Source organism: Garra rufa, chromosome 2, assembly GCF_049309525.1.
Source record: "Garra rufa chromosome 2, GarRuf1.0, whole genome shotgun sequence".
Taxonomy (NCBI): Eukaryota; Metazoa; Chordata; class Actinopteri; order Cypriniformes; family Cyprinidae; genus Garra; species Garra rufa.
The window spans coordinates 6,061,596-6,077,664 of NC_133362.1; the positions used below are offsets into that span (position 1 = coordinate 6,061,596).

The 16,069-nt window shown below is 37.0% G+C and overlaps 1 protein-coding gene across 1 annotated transcript in view; it reads left to right on the forward strand.

The window, feature by feature from the left end:
• Positions 1-16,069, forward strand: part of disc1 (DISC1 scaffold protein) — an 89,741-nt gene that overhangs the window by 4,883 nt on the left and 68,789 nt on the right. Inside the window, exon 2 of the mRNA XM_073834559.1 lies at positions 14,902-15,755. Coding sequence (XP_073690660.1) covers positions 14,902-15,755 — 854 coding nt within the window. The remainder of the gene's footprint in view (positions 1-14,901; positions 15,756-16,069) is intronic.

Below are 16,069 nucleotides of genomic sequence, written 5' to 3' on the forward strand. Positions count from 1 at the left end.
ACGCGCTCAGAGCGCTCCTGCAAAAACGCGAGGCGCAGCAGGCGGTGAAAACGCGAGGCGCCTGGGGCGCATAAGCAGCGCGTAGAACGCTCACTGCCAACAGAAAACCATTCAAAAGAGGCGCCTCCAACTGCAAAAACGCCTTCGGTGTGATCGCAGCCTCTCTCTGCCGCTCTGCCTCCCGCACACACACACACACACACACACACACTGCCACTCACGTCACTTTTTTAAAAATCCCCTACAGCGCGAAACATGAGTCCCGCAAACGCGGTGCCGAAGAGCTTGTTGTATGTAATCGTAGGACAAATGGCTCCTTAGTTTCAAATGGTTTGGGTACAAGGTGATCGCTTTGAAAATAAAGGCGTTTGTCTAGGTTAGAAGCTCATTTGAAACATTGCCACGGCTCATTTAAGAAAATGACAGCTCCGAAGAGACGCCGCTTTAGTTGAGGTAGTGCTAACCATAATAAAGAAAGATGATGATCATCATCACCTTATCGGTTACCACTGAAATGTAGATGTAATGTATTTCCAAATCTAAGCCCATCTTATGCGGAATGTTGCCTAATAGACTGCAACATGATAAAACCAATGGATAAAACAGGCACCTTCAGAATGCGTAAAAGACGCACCGGCACTTTTTTTTTTAACCGACTACCGACAACTTTGACCGGTTAACTTTGATAAGGTCAACCACCGGTCAAACGGTCATCGGTTAACATCCCTAGTTCGACTCACCGTAGCAAATGGACGTCAAAATGTTCAAAAGGGGCAGGGCGAGCTTTTAGTAAAATGCAGATAACTCCTGAATGGAATGAGATATTGTCACCAAACACGGGGCAGCCGTTGCCTAATGGTTAGAGAGACAGACTTGTAACCCAAAGGTTGCAGGTTTGAGTCTCAGGTCCGGCAGGGATTGTAGGTGGAGATTGGAGAATGTCCAGCACTCTCTCAACCCTCAATACCATGACTGAGGTGAGTCGCTTGAGCAAGGCACCGAACCCCCAACAAAGGACAAAAATCGCGAAGCTTGGCCACTTGGTGGCGCTATAACAGGGAAAAAACATAAAAATGTCTATACCTACAAAACCATTTGTCCTATCAACATGAAAATCACCGCGCAAGGTCTTGGTCCAAAGTGCCACATGTGTCTATAAGGACATCGGTGTACCTGAAAAATACATTGGATGAAGTTTGAGCACCTATTGGAAAAGGTTAACAAAGGCCGATCGGAACGAAACTCGATGGGCCTGTTTGACTCACGGCTCCAAAGGTCTGTGAGAAACAATTGTACATTAAACATTTTTTGGACTTGCATATGAAATTCATATCATATGTTAGAACTTCTCATTCTGGACAACTTTGCCTGTAAAACCACTGCTGCCATTTAAATCGTTTGTTACATAATTAAGATGTCAAAAACCTACTTTTGCAAAATTGTCCTAGGTTTTTTGCTTAATTTTGAAAAAAAAAAAAAAAAAAAACACTGCAGTACAATTCTCTGGACTCTAGTCAGATTCAAAGTTTACCCTTTGGGAAGCTATACCGGGGTCGTTTAGAAAAGGGGCCTGTCCAAATATACCCCAGAGCCTATAAAGCCTAATGGAAAACTCAAAACTTCACCAAACCTGCTGAGCAACAGGTGATTCTAAACATGCATACAAAGTTTTAAGGAGATTGGACCACAGCTGGTGCTATAACAGTCATAACCTTTAAAAAAACATAATATTTATGTTAGATTACCTGTATTTGCCAAAAATGCTTTTCAAAATCATTGATTTAGGTGGTTACAGGCTTGCTATATAATGCCTTTTCATATGTGCTTAAAGCAACACTAAGTAACTTTTCCCTCAATGCTCCCTCTACAGGTTAGAAGCGGAATTGTCCATTACCACTGTCGTAAATAATTTAACCTACCGTCGTGTCACATGCACGTTATTTGTTTGGAGGCTATCCAGGACCGGCTTTGGAAATAATGATGTCCAGTGACAATGTAGAGTATGTTGTATGACTTTATAAAAGTATGAAAACCTTTTGTGAAGCCTGCCGTGAAGCAAGTCGCATTTGTAGTATCATTTGAACCACAAAACCGCGACCCGACGACCCAAACTTACATAGTGCTGTTATGGCTGATAGAGGGTCGCAAAGCAAATACGAAAGTGCCGTTTCACCCTGTTATGAGTTGATGAACCACTGACATGAGTTCGGAAACATTATTTTAAGGTAAAAAAAGTTACTTAGTGGGGCTTTAAATGCCCTGCTAATTGCTGCTTGCAGCTCTATTTAATTTTTTTTACTATTTTAAATTCACTAGAATTTTTATATTTTCAGTTTTCATTTTAATTTCAGTTTGATTTTTAGTAATTTCATTGTATGCTTTTGTCATTTTTAGAAGTGTTTTTAGAAACTTTTTAAAATATTACATTTATTTCAGTTTTACTGTTATTTAAATTAGCACACTGCAAAAAATGATTTTCTTACTTAGATGTTTTGCCTTGTTTCCAGCCAAAATATCAAAAAATTCTAACATAAAGAAGGATTTTCTAGACAAGTAAAAAATATTTTTTTGTTTTCAGAAAAATTGAGTTTTTGCTTAGTACAAGCAAAAAAAAATCTGCCAATGGGGTAAGCAAAAATATCTTATTTCAAACAGAAAAGATTGTTTTTCTTACATCATTGGCTGATTATTTTGCTTGTTTCAAGCAAAAACACTTAATTTTGACTTGTTTTTACTGACAATAAGACAATAATTTTTACTCATCTAGAAAATACTTTGTTATTTTTGCTAGAAACAAGACATGAAAATCTAAGTAAAAAAAAAGGCTTTTTTTGCAATGCAGGTTTAGAACTTCAGCTTTCAGCTTTTTCAGTTAGTTGCCAAGTAGCATTTCTAATTTGCATTTAGTTTATGTTTTATAATGTAGTGTTTCATATTTTTCAGTTAACACGGATGATTTGGTTTTAGTTAACAGTAAAAACACTGCTGTGAACATCGTGTTTTGGTTGTTGTGGGCACACAGAGAGCTGAGCTTAGTCTCACCGAGTCTTGACTCTGTGTGTTAAAAAGAGAGAGGAAAAGACTTGCAAAAAATGACTGTAAAACTCTCACTTCCTCAAACCTGCCGTCACTGGACGAGTCACACTATACATGCATGTGTAAGTGTGGTGAATCAGCTCAAATGCTGCAACTTTTACTGAAACACATTGCTGTTTTGTCCTCAAACATTTGGTTTTCCTCTTCACGATGTCCTCGGCATACCGTTGTGTGCATGAAACACTCGTGAGCGGCCAATGGGAGGCAGAGTAAAGCAGAAGTGTGTTTGGAGAGGGCCTCACTAATCGACTAAGGTAAACACACATGTTTCTCTCAGGGCTGTCAGCCCACTGGAAAATAGTGGCTTTTCAATGCATGTCAATATTGATTGGTGCTTTTTTTAGCGGTTAAACCATTTATCAGTAATTAGTGACGTTTGCTTAGTCAAACATCTGTTACTGTTGCACATAATTGAGGATTTGATCAAACCTCTTTGTTCTCCAGATACAAATTATATCTCAAATCATGTGCGTTGTTGAGAAAAGGTGCAGATGTTACATTAGTAAGAGATCAGATGCACCATTTTCAGCAAAACTGACACATTTTTATACTGAATTGAATCAAACCTGGACAAAATTTAAACTATTTCCTTGTTTTTGTTGACACTTCTTGTTTTTTTTTTCAGTTTGATCTTTTTAAAGAGGGTTTCATCTGATCTTTTAGGGAATTGTGACAAGCATGTGTCTTTACGGAGACTTGAAAGCATTTCCTTCCCTTTTGAGGGGAAAGTGTCACTTACTAGTCGTCTATTGAAGGTTGAGTGATCTAAAGCTGAACTAGACGATGTCCGTGACAGATGGAGGATGATGGTGCATCTCAATTGTGGTTGTAATAGGAGTACAGCTGTTCAGTGATGGGTTTTTGTTGGTATGGTCGTTCAAAGATGATCTGAACTGTATGTTTTTATTCATTCTGCTTTTTTCTGTGTATTCTTCAAAATATCTTCATCAATGTTCCACAGAAAAAGAAAAAGGGCGTTTTGCATTCGTCATAGAGAGTAAACAATCATTTTAGGTGAAGTACCGGGTTTTCCAAACTGGGGAACTGCAAGGGGTTTGAGTTGATGAAAAGCTGATAAATTTAATCATATAAATAAAAGTTAATTGAAATGACCCTGGACCACAACACAAACAGCTGAATAAATAAGCTTTCCATTGATGTATGGCTTGTTAGGAAAGGACAATATTTGGTTGAGATACAACTTTTTGAAAATCTGGAATCTAATGGTGCAAACAAATCGAAATATTGAGAAAATTATCTTTAAAGTTGTACAGATAAAGTTCTTAGCAATGCATACTACTAATGAAGAATTAAGTTTTGATATATTCAGGGGTGATAGCGTTCCGGCACCACGCCGGATTTCCGGCGTACTGTGGCTGCGGGGGAAAAAAAAATCAGGTTCGCGGATATTGCTCTGTCATTTCTCTAAATCTGAGATGTGCAGGTCAGAGAGCAGCTTTAACGCTCAACGACTCAAACAAGTCACATTCTAGCCGATGAGCCAATCAGAAGTAGGGAAGGGGCGGGCCTTGTGTCTTTGTCAAATAGATTGATACAGGTTAAGGCAATGCTCCATGCGCGAAGGTGTTTTTAGCTCCCATACTGTACAATTGTCTCCTACTGGCAACTCAAACCGTAAGTCATGGCTATGTTTATGAAGCCAGGGGAAGACATTAAGGATTTCGATAAAGGCATATTTACAGGGCTCGCAAAATCGCTAGCCCGACGTCCCGGAGCTATTGGGTTTTCCAGTCGTGCTACCAACATTATTTGACCGGCTGCCCGACGGGCTATCCTGAAGTAGAGGGCTCATGGGGTCCTTAAAACTCCTCAATTTAGTTGTATCATATTTAAGGCCATAAAAAGTGGTAAATATTTTAAATAGTAAAAGAAGAGGATTAATTATTTTAAGAGGTCTTACAGTTGGGGACGGAAAGACGAGAATCGCGATAGACAGGGGCGTAGCAGCCAATTTAAAAGTGGGGGGGACAGTATGGTCATGTGACCCAAAGGCAGGGCTGGACTGGGGTTGAAATTCGGCCCTGGACAAATCCAGCCCATCCGGCCCAAAAGTTCCCCCGTGAAAGTTTTGTTGGGTTATAGGGCCTTTAATTGGAGTAAATAAATAAATAAAACAGGAAATAAGCAAATAATGATAGGTACTACTGAATTAAAATGCAACAAACTTAATAATGCATTTTTGTCACATAGAAATGCATGCAGTAAAGCATTGATTTTGAGCTAGATTGCAAGAAATTAATTGCTAATAAATTCTGTAATAATAAAAAAAATCATTCTGTAATAAAAATAATTTCCTCACCCTCATGTCGTTCCAAAACCGTATCACTTATTTTCTTCTGTGGAACACAAAAGATATTTTGTAGAATGTAACCAAACATATGTGGTTACCCTTGATTTCTAATCTATAGACAAACATTTCTTGAATTTCTCAAAGTATCTTCCTTTATGTTCCACAGAAGAAAGAAGTTCATACAGGATTGAAATTACATGATGTTGAGTAAAAGATTACCTTTTTTATTTTTGGGTGAACTGTTCCTTTAAGAACTTTAATATTTGTAGTAAACATCTAATTTATATAACAGACACTGGTATTTTTCTTTAACCAGGGTCTTGTTGAATTTACATTTTACTCCAATTAAAGTTAATTACAACTAAACATAAAAAGAAAGAAATTATTGCTTAGAATCCAGATATTAACTGACTAGTATTAGCAACGTTCTTTGATATTAGTAAGATGCTGGTCACAAGAAAACATTACCATGGTAATATGTTTTTTTTTTAATAAACAGTAATAATAAACTATGAAATTTGTAATAATAATAAAAAAAACGACAGTAATTATATATTGGCATTTTCCACTTTACCTCATCATGCAGTTTCCAAGCCCAGCAGAACCTACAGAACCTTTAATGTTCTCATATCACATGACTATATAACACAATTCTGTGTTATATCTGAATGGATCAAGCAGGGCCGGAGTGGGACTCCTTTTCAGCCCTGGAGTTTCAAGCCTTAGACCGGCCCACTTTAGTTCACGACTGACTATATTAAAATGACGTCATTTCCAATTCAGTGCAAATACAGTAGCCTAAGTGTTGCTTCACAGTGAAGATTTATTTGAACAGTTAACACAATGTAATGTTTAACAGTATCAGTATCTATTTTCTGTTAGAATTAGTGCTCATAAATATCCAAACCTTGAAATGAAAAAATATCAAATAAATACAAATATATATTAAGCTATATGTATAAAATAAAGATTAAAATAATATGTATTCAACTTTCTAATGACACTATCATGTATTTTTCAAGAAAACAGCTGATTTATAAGTTCAAATATTTTTTTTTTATAATTATGAGAACATTAAAGGGTAAATCTCCAACACTATTCTTTTAAACATCACAATGTCCTTTTCTGCAATATCTGAATATATATTCTGTGCAAAATTGTTCACAGATATCCAGTCCTTAAACACAAATAAAGAATAGACCAAGTATTGAATTAAATTAAATGCTATCTCTTGAACTTGCAATTTGCTTTTTAATCTCTTTTAATCTCTCTGTCTCTCATGTGTGTTTACTTTTTTAACTAATTTTCTTGTATGTCACTTTTTTCATAAACACATCTCCACCTTGTTGCAAAACAACCACCTCACTGTAACTTGTTTGCACATAGTATAGGCCTACAATTATTTTTGAAAAATTCAACCCTTAACTGTCACCCCCCATTTTTTAAAATAGGCATAAAAGTGCACCATCCAAACTTCTTGTAATTCATGAACACTTCGTAATACAGATCTAAGGTTGGTCTCTTTTTAAAGAAGACAATCGGACCAGACGTGTTTTTGTCAAGATTGTAAAAAGTTGTAATTTTGTAAAATGACACTTGACATTGCTGCTAAGGGGGAGGAGACAGCCACCACGATGGTTCTTGAGCTTTTAAGCTTTCAAATGATATATAATTTATGATTATTACTAAAACATTTGATAGAGAAAAGAACAACAGAAAAAAGAGTGCCACTACATTAGGACCATGTGTTATTGTCGTAATGTTAAAATTAGAACAACAAAAATTAGCTACATCTTGAATATATCTTTATTAAAAACTAAACATGTTTTGCATTATCATGGGTCATGTTTGGCCCTAAGGAAAATTAACCATGATATTATGGAGCCTATGGTATACATAGTAACCATGTTTTCTTTTTTTTTCTTTTTAGGATTGATTCCCATTAGTATAATCAGAGTTTTATACCATGGTGAAACTATAGTGTAGCAAAACCATTGTATATTGTATAATTATTGTATAACTATAGTAAACATGTTTTGTAAAACCACAGTTAATTTTCATAAGGGTAGATCACTAAACTTGTTTTAAAAAGATATTTTTTATAGATTAACATTTGTTAGCGGTTCAATACTTAAGTAAACAAAGACAAAACTACAATAGTCTGTTTACAGATGTAACTGACCTGCACTTTAGGTCCTAAACAGGACAGATTTGTCTCTCTGCTCCACCTGGGCACTTCTACTTCAGTCTCGCGTCCTTTTGGCGGACGGCGGACGCGCGGATGCGCGGAGCGCGCGCGAGACGAAACGCGTGCCAGTCAAGACTAACCGATTTATGATTTATTAGAGTTTTATTATTGAATGGCTAATTCAGAAATAACCACTTTAGTACATTAGGCCAGCAACAAAAACAATAACAACAACAATATTAAATAATAATAATAATAATAAAAATTGGAGGGTAGCGGGCCAAAAATTCTCCCGATGGACAGTCCGCCCCTGGTGACTGCTGTGAGTGCAGGCAGCTAGGGACACCGGCCCTCGCGGCCAAAAAAACGGACCGGCCCACCGGGAATTTTCCCGGTCCTCCCGATTAGCCAATCCGGGCCTGGGATCAAGCAACTTGCACTGTTTATCACTTTACATTGTGTTGGAAGCGCAGGGCACGTTCGTCAGCGCTACGCGGGCGACTGATCCCGCTGATTCACAATTTTGGGATATTTGCAGTTTCGAATGTGCTGTAATTTAAAACCGCGCATATAATGGCAGAGGTCTTCCTCGCTTCGGCGATCGGCCCACTACTCCACCGGCCCACCGGGAATGTCCCGGTTCTCCCGATGGCCAGTACATCCCTGCTCAAAGGTGATGTTCATAATACATTCTGTTTACAAGAGCAACAAGATTTGAAGCTCATGACAGACGCCCAAGAGATTCGCGCTGTGATTGGCTAAATGTTACTTCACTCAAATCTAAGTAACAAATCAGAGACCAGGGGCGGAAATATTGGCGCTAGGTCAAAAAAAAAAGTGCGGGGGACAGAATCACCTGTTTCTAAAAGTGAGGGGGACATTTCCCCCCCCGTCCCCCCCGGTTGCTACGCCCCTGGCGATAGAGCTGGATTAAATTTTAAGAGGCAATGATGTCATTGAATAAATATGCTCACTGCACGTTTCAAAGTCAAAACGCGGCACTGTTGTCTTTATATGAATGTATCTGAAGGGAACCGACTGTCCTCAGAAACGTGTCGTTGGCATTTTCATTTCATGACTGATAAAACAGCGTTAATGCTGCTTTTGCTTTCAGCCATTCTTAGGGAAACCGTAATATTTCAGCGCTCCTAAAGCGCCCCCTCGTGACATAGAATTAATTTGCACGTCCAAATTTTTAGCTGTTTTTGGTCAGATTATTGCAAATCTCGACCAATGTTTTTTATGCAAACACAGAGTTGTAAATGTGAAAGAAGTTAATGTGCTTTCTAAAAATCTAAACAATTAGGACATTGTTTTAAATAAATGTTATGCATTATATACTTGATTTATTCATTTTAATGGGATAAAGGCTGAAATGCCAATCTATAAGCTTTTTTGTGAAAAACCTTTATCTGACTGAACTGAACCAACAAGTTATGTGTTAAAAGTGCGTCGCATACATAGTACCTCCACCCCACTCACCTCGGGGGCAAGGGAAAAAAAAGTTCAGGCTCAGGAATTTTTTCCACTATCAGGCCTGTATATTTACGATAGGAAATTTACAAAATATCTTCGTGGAACATGATCTTTACTAGGGGTGTGACGAGACATGAGACTGGGTTCACGAGAACAAGACAAGGCAAGAAATCTTCAGCGATTAAATATATAGGGGAAAATAGTATTTTATTCAACTGAAAAAAACTAAATGCATGTGCATTTTGTATTATGTCAGAATAATTTGTATAATTTTAATGAATTATATGCAGTAATAAACATGTAAACTAAAACCGCATGATTCTGGATAAATACGATTCTCCCATGATTCTGAAGAAATAAAAAGACTAGAAATCTAAAAAAAATAACGTAATTTACTAGTGGTTCTGACAAAATGTTCTAAGTCTTTAAAAAAATATATATTGAAAATAAATTTTAAAAGTGAGTGTGTCTCAATGTCAGTGTCTTTTTCTCAATGAATAAAGACTTGTTTCACTATTGCAATCTCCTGAATAAATGGTTCAATGATAAATACTTAGTACCATAGAATGCATTGATAACAATATTTTAAATTGTTCTCTGATATCTACATAGAAGGTATATGGCATATGAAAGGGCAAAACTATCCAGAAACGGTTTCCAAGTCCATTTACAACCCTAGGATTTGTCCCTAGAATGAAATGCTCTGTTACTGCCTTATTTGGAAGCTTCATGAATATTAATGATGGGCTTTGCTCTGATTGGCTGTCTCACAGAGCGGCTCATTTATGTAGCTCGCACATGGAGGAAAATATATATTTAATTACGGAGCTTGAGCCACTATTAATATGCGGTTTATTGAAACTGCCGTTTTGAATGTGCGATCATTTTACTTTCACTTTGTGCTCTGTGTAACGTTATACAGCGGCAGTTCTTCCCACATAAGTTTAGATGTTTGTTAGTGGTGCTCAGGATCTGTAAATCATTCACCATCATCTGTGCAGTCATCTCTGCAGCTCTCATTTATGTGGTAATTGAAATCATATGTACTGAAATAAGCAAACCGTGTCCCTTCAGTAGCTCGCCTTATTTGTTTTCCTTACCTTTCTGAGTAAGATAAAGACATCAACCATCCCTGCATTTAATATCTCCTGCACAACCTGGAACATAACATTTATTCCTGTGATCTGCCATTTTCGCTATTGTCCTCGCTTAGTTTTTTTATTTTTTATAATAGCCTATCTGCAGAACGTCTGATGATTGGGCGAAGCAAATGTTGGGGGCGTAACTATTAACGGTTGTGACTCTTATGTAATAGTCGCTGTTATGTTAGGATTGACCTATTTTTCAGTGGTCTTTTGCAAACACCAGAATTGTGTAAGGAGGAGGAAACGATGGTGTTCGAGACTCATGGTTTGTCATGTCCATGTGCAGAACTGTTATTATTCAACTATGCCAAGGTAAATACAGTTTTCCATTCAATGGCACCTTTAAACGTGCAGTTGTCGCCACCTTCTGGCGGGAGAGGATGAGCGTTACAATACATACGTATTATGTACATATGAATTGTACTTTTGTTTCGATCACTACTGTAAGTGTTTCTACCCAAACTATAAACTTTTATCCTAGTTCTTCTGTTATTTAAATGTATGTTACAGAAATAATTAATTTTCTGTGGTTGAAAACTGTTTGTGTTGCTCTTTCTGGATCAACAGCAGCATGAATGCAGATTTGAATGTCTTAAACACCTTTTTCACATCGTAAGTGTTAGTAAAGCGTGAGCAGCGCGATGTGAATCGTTGTCATTCAGGAATAAGATTGCGATGGAGATTGTGATATTTTAACGATTAATCGAGCAGCTCTAATGTAAACACTGCAAAATGTTTTGCGAGGATATCGTCTCGTTCTCGCAAGATCAGTCAGATCTCATGCCACGAGATATCTTCACATTAGGGATGCACCGAAATGAAAATTCTTGGCCAAAACCGAAAAAGAGGAAAACAAGGCCGAAAACCGAAACACCGAAAGAATTATACCAATTATTAGTACCATTGCATTTATAACTATGACTGTGTTCTAATCTTACTAAAATCAAGCCATTGCAATTGCATAAATTAATATTAAAGTTTCAAAGAATAATTATATTCATTTAAACTATTATTATCAATCAAGTATTATATTACTTAAATAACATATACATATATTTAACTGCCTTTGTTAAAATTGTTTAATTGTTTAAATTTTAATAATACATTATCTTGTGGATCCATCAGTTCACATTTATAACTGTTTCACAGCGCAGGAGGCGCTGTCAGAATGGTACACAAAGCAGTGCAGAAAATGACTTTGAAACATGCAGCGCTCATTTATTCAATGGCTAGCCTTTTGAAGTTTCATCGCAATTCTTGTCTTTCAGTCCCCACATTTAAAACCACCTGAAATCATAATTAAGACTTTCTTAACCCCTAATAACACTGCAGTCATCAATGAAAATTAAGAGCTTTATTTAAAGGGATGGTTCGGAGTAGAATTGACTTCATTGTTATGCACTCCGAAGCCCATGTAAATACCCCATCCGAAGTTTTTTTTACCTTAGTCAAACATTTATGGAGATATTAGAGTTTTTCGAATTGCTTGTTACAGGAGTGAATGGTACATGTAATGTATCTCGTAAATTGCACCACTAAACGTGCAAGTAATCTTACCAAACTTCTACAGTAGTGTAAATAGGTTATGTACTCACAAAACGCTGCATCAGAACATTTGTAAGTCCACCATGAGTGTTTTAAAAACACGTTTTAGCCGATCCCTACTAGTCTCAAAAACTACAAATGGCGACACGCCGACGTCACTTCCCTGGTTTGAAAAAAGCACGTAAAAGTCCTCCTACAAGTTGACATGCACACAGATGTAGTAGGAGGACTTTTACGTGCTTTTTCAAACCAGGGAAGTGACGTCGACGTGTCGCCATTTGTAGTTTTTGAGACTAGTAGGGATCGGCTAAAACGTGTTTTTAAAACACTCATGGTGGACTTACAAATGTTCCGATGCAGCGTTTTGTGAGTACATAACCTATTTACACTACTGTAGAAGTTTGGTAAGATTACTTGCACATTTAGTGGTGCAATTTACGGGATACATCACATGTACCATTCACTCCTGTAACAAGCAATTAGAAAAACTGATATCTCCATAAATGTTCGACTAAGGTAAAAAAAACTTCGGATGGGGTATTTAGATGGGCTTCGGAGTGCATTGCAATGAAGTCAATTCTACTCCGAACCATCCCTTTAAGACTTTCAAAAACAAACCTTACACAAAATACGTTTCTTTTTATTTTTTTTCCCACCATGTTCAGGGCACAAGAAAAATATTAGGGGACTAAATTAACATCAGCATATGAAGTATAATCGTCTCTCATTGTCTCTGAGAGAATGCATGTTAGATACTGAAAGCACTGTCAGTTTTTACTTTCACATATTGCGCAGTTTTCACGGTGCTTGTGTGATATCCATTGGCTCACCGTCATGGTTTAAAACATAAATATTTATAAAAATACAGTATATAGAAAAGATATATCTTTAAAATATTGCGACATAACACCAACGTAAAGCCATTGTTTTTCACTCATTGAAAGCTACATCTGTCTGGATCTCTGCTCTCATCACTGGCTGCCCGCACGACTGCAGACACACCCCCTCTTGAAATTTCGGCATTACAAGTTTTGCAAATCGCTATCCGTGGGTCTTTCTCACAGATATACTGAAATACGTCCAGACCGCAGACGTGTTGCTTCAGAAAAGCACGTGCAGGCCGTGGTTTCTGTTTGCGTCAACATACTGTTTCGTGTTAATTCGGTGATAAAAGTCTTTCGGCCGAAAACCGAAAATGCACTTTTGGGCCATTTTCGGCCGAAAATTTTCAGTGGCCGAATTTTCGGTGCATCCCTACTTCACATCCCTAATCTTTACTTAATATCCTAATGATTTTTGGCATAAAAGAAAAATCAGTAATTTGACCAATACAATGTGTTGGCTATTGCCACAAATGGCACATTTACAGCCATGTTTATTAATGTGCATTGCGTCTGTAAACAAACCAAACTAAACCTAAAGTATTTTTTTGTAATAAGGGGTCGGGTAACAAAAAGCCTTGGGAATCCCTGAATAACCTCCTTTTGTTCAAGTCTTCCAGAGGATGTGTCTCTCGCTCAAGCAGCTCTTCCTCTCTCTAGAAAACATTCTTCAGCCATGACTTCATCTGCTCTTCATTAGCTCCGGGTAAATTATCGAAAGATCGCAATGCCACAAGACAAAAAGAGATTCTTTGGCATCATTTTTCTTGCCTTATATATTTAAAACCTTTTTGCACACCATTATATAAAACTTTTAATTTCATGCATTTTTCTCCTTTTTTGGTTTAGTGATGGTCCAGTGTTTTTTGGGTCTCCCAGTCGTGTGAATGGACTCTCTGTTATTTCTGTCATGTGAGGTAGTTGTGTGTTTATGTTTGAAAGATCTGCGAGAGAGACATTGAACTGCAGCTGTTCTCACTCTGCATTGGCTGCAGTGAGGGATTGTGGGAAACGCATTTGAAGAGCCAATCACAGCTGCAGACAAAGAGTCCGTTTGAGAGTTTTCCACTGATCCCTCCCTTTCACCCTCAGAACAACAGACTAATGTGTTTTGTTGACTGTAGAGATGTCGAGGCTTTGGTTTCAGACTTTTGTCTCTGGTGTTCTGGGGTTCATAATGTTATAATGGCTTGTTGTTTATGTATTTGAACTCATTAACTCATTTCGGCTCATAGTAAAGTCAGTTTTACTCACCCAGAGAAAAGTTTCATTGCTTTCATAGTTTAGAAGATTAAAGGTCTTAATAAAGTATCTCATTACTCTCAATATTTTTTAACTTATTGTTTAGTTTACTTTAAAGGGTTTATTTAATTTGTGTTTATAAAATGAATGAATGAATCTTGGTTGACTATTGTTTTTTTAGTTTGTTGGTTTGTTTTGTTTGTTTTTATCATCACAAAATTGATGGGCAATAAAGATTGAATTTTGATTTATTTAGTATTCATTTTTAATATGACTTTTTAAAGTGAAGCTTTTGTCATTTTTCTGTTTAGTTTAATTTGATGTACTAAAATAACTAAAACTTAAAATAAAAATGGATAAAAACGATATATATATATATATATATATATATATATATATATAAAAAATTAATTGAATATTTTGTATATATTTTTTTTCTTTCTTGTGTGATTTGTTTATTAGTTTTTTCACTCACACACACACACACACACACACACACACATATATATATATATATAAATTATATTTTGACTGTAAACAAATATTAATATCTCTTCTGATAATGTGAATCACATTAAAATAAGTGAGAGTAAATGCAAGAAAATTAGGTGTACGATGTACAGAAAAAGTACAATTTTAAATATAAATTATTATATTTATTAATTTTAAATAAATTAATTATTAATTTTAAATAAATTAATTAGTATTCAGTGATGACCATGTGGATAAACTATCCATATTTTTCATATTTGAACTCTATCTTTGCACTGTTATTAAACTCTTACAGTTGTTTTCACTGTGCATTTCCTCAAATGCCCATCAGTTTCATTTCTCAACATCTGTATTGCATTTGACACACTGATTATAGGGAGATTTCATAGCTTAAACACATGACTGCAGCTGTTATGTCTTATTATTTATTTACAAAAATGCCATTGTGAAAGTTTGCACATTGCACAACCTTCCACGGTTATTATCACGACTTAAGATGTTTAATCAGTAATCTGTTCTCAACAGGTGGTGGGAGTCCGGCGGCGGCAGTGGGAAACCATCGCAGGAGGAGTTTCAGACGGCCGGGATACATGCGTTCAGAGCCACTTAACCAGTCATATGACTCTGAACGAGAACGGTCCAAAACTCCCATTTGTGGTTCACCTACTAATGAGAACACTCAAAAGTGCATTTCAGGATTACCCAGCAGTCCTAGTGAGCAATGGCTTAAGGATGTTTTTGAGAGAGACAATGACCCGGATTCTTCCAAAACTCACCGCTTGCGTGATGCGGAGGAAAACTCATCAATGCCATCGTGTGACGTTTTCAATTCAAGCTTCAGTTTCATTCAGCAGTCGCTAGAAACTAGTGATCTGTTAGACGTGAGCACAGACAAATCTGTGAGTAAACAATCTACATGGGACCAAAAGAAGTCTGAAACATCAAACACTGGTGCTTTAAAACCTCACTTGAGCCAATCAGATATCAGCAGTGTTTCAATCAGCCAATCAGAACATGAGGTTTTCTCATTAAGCAATTCGCCTTACTCTGTTGGCCATTCGGTGCAACAAAAAGGGCTGTTATTGGACCGAGAGCTTTGGCTAGCGGATCTGGACATACCCTGGCGACGGGACAGACAGATTTCGTCCTCCATGACGTCTTATGCGAAAGAAAGCATCCAGGACTCAGATTGTGGCTCTCTGGACACTGAAGTCACATCTTCGCTCTCGATTGACTCGTCTGACTCGAACTCTGCCTCGTCGATCACATCCGGCTACGACAGCACAACCCCGTCCTCAGATCAGAGTCGGGACGGCCTCATAAAGAAGTACGAGGATGTTCTGCAAGACTGTCTGCAGAACAATCGCACAAACACCAAGGTCAGTACGGCACAATGTTAAAAAGGGTAGCTCACCTAAAAAATTAAATTCTGTCATTAATTACTCACCTTTATGTTGTTTCAAACCGTAAGACGTTTGTTCACAAATTAAGATATTTTTTATGAAATCTGAGAACTTTCTGACAATGCATAGGAGAATAAAGTCAGAATACTACGAGAATAAAGTTGAAATACTATGAGAATAAAGTGGAAATACTACGAGAACAAGGTCGGAATACTATGAGAATAAAGTCTGAATAGTATGAGAATAAAGTCGGAATACTATGAGAATAAAGTCGAAATTTTACGAGAACA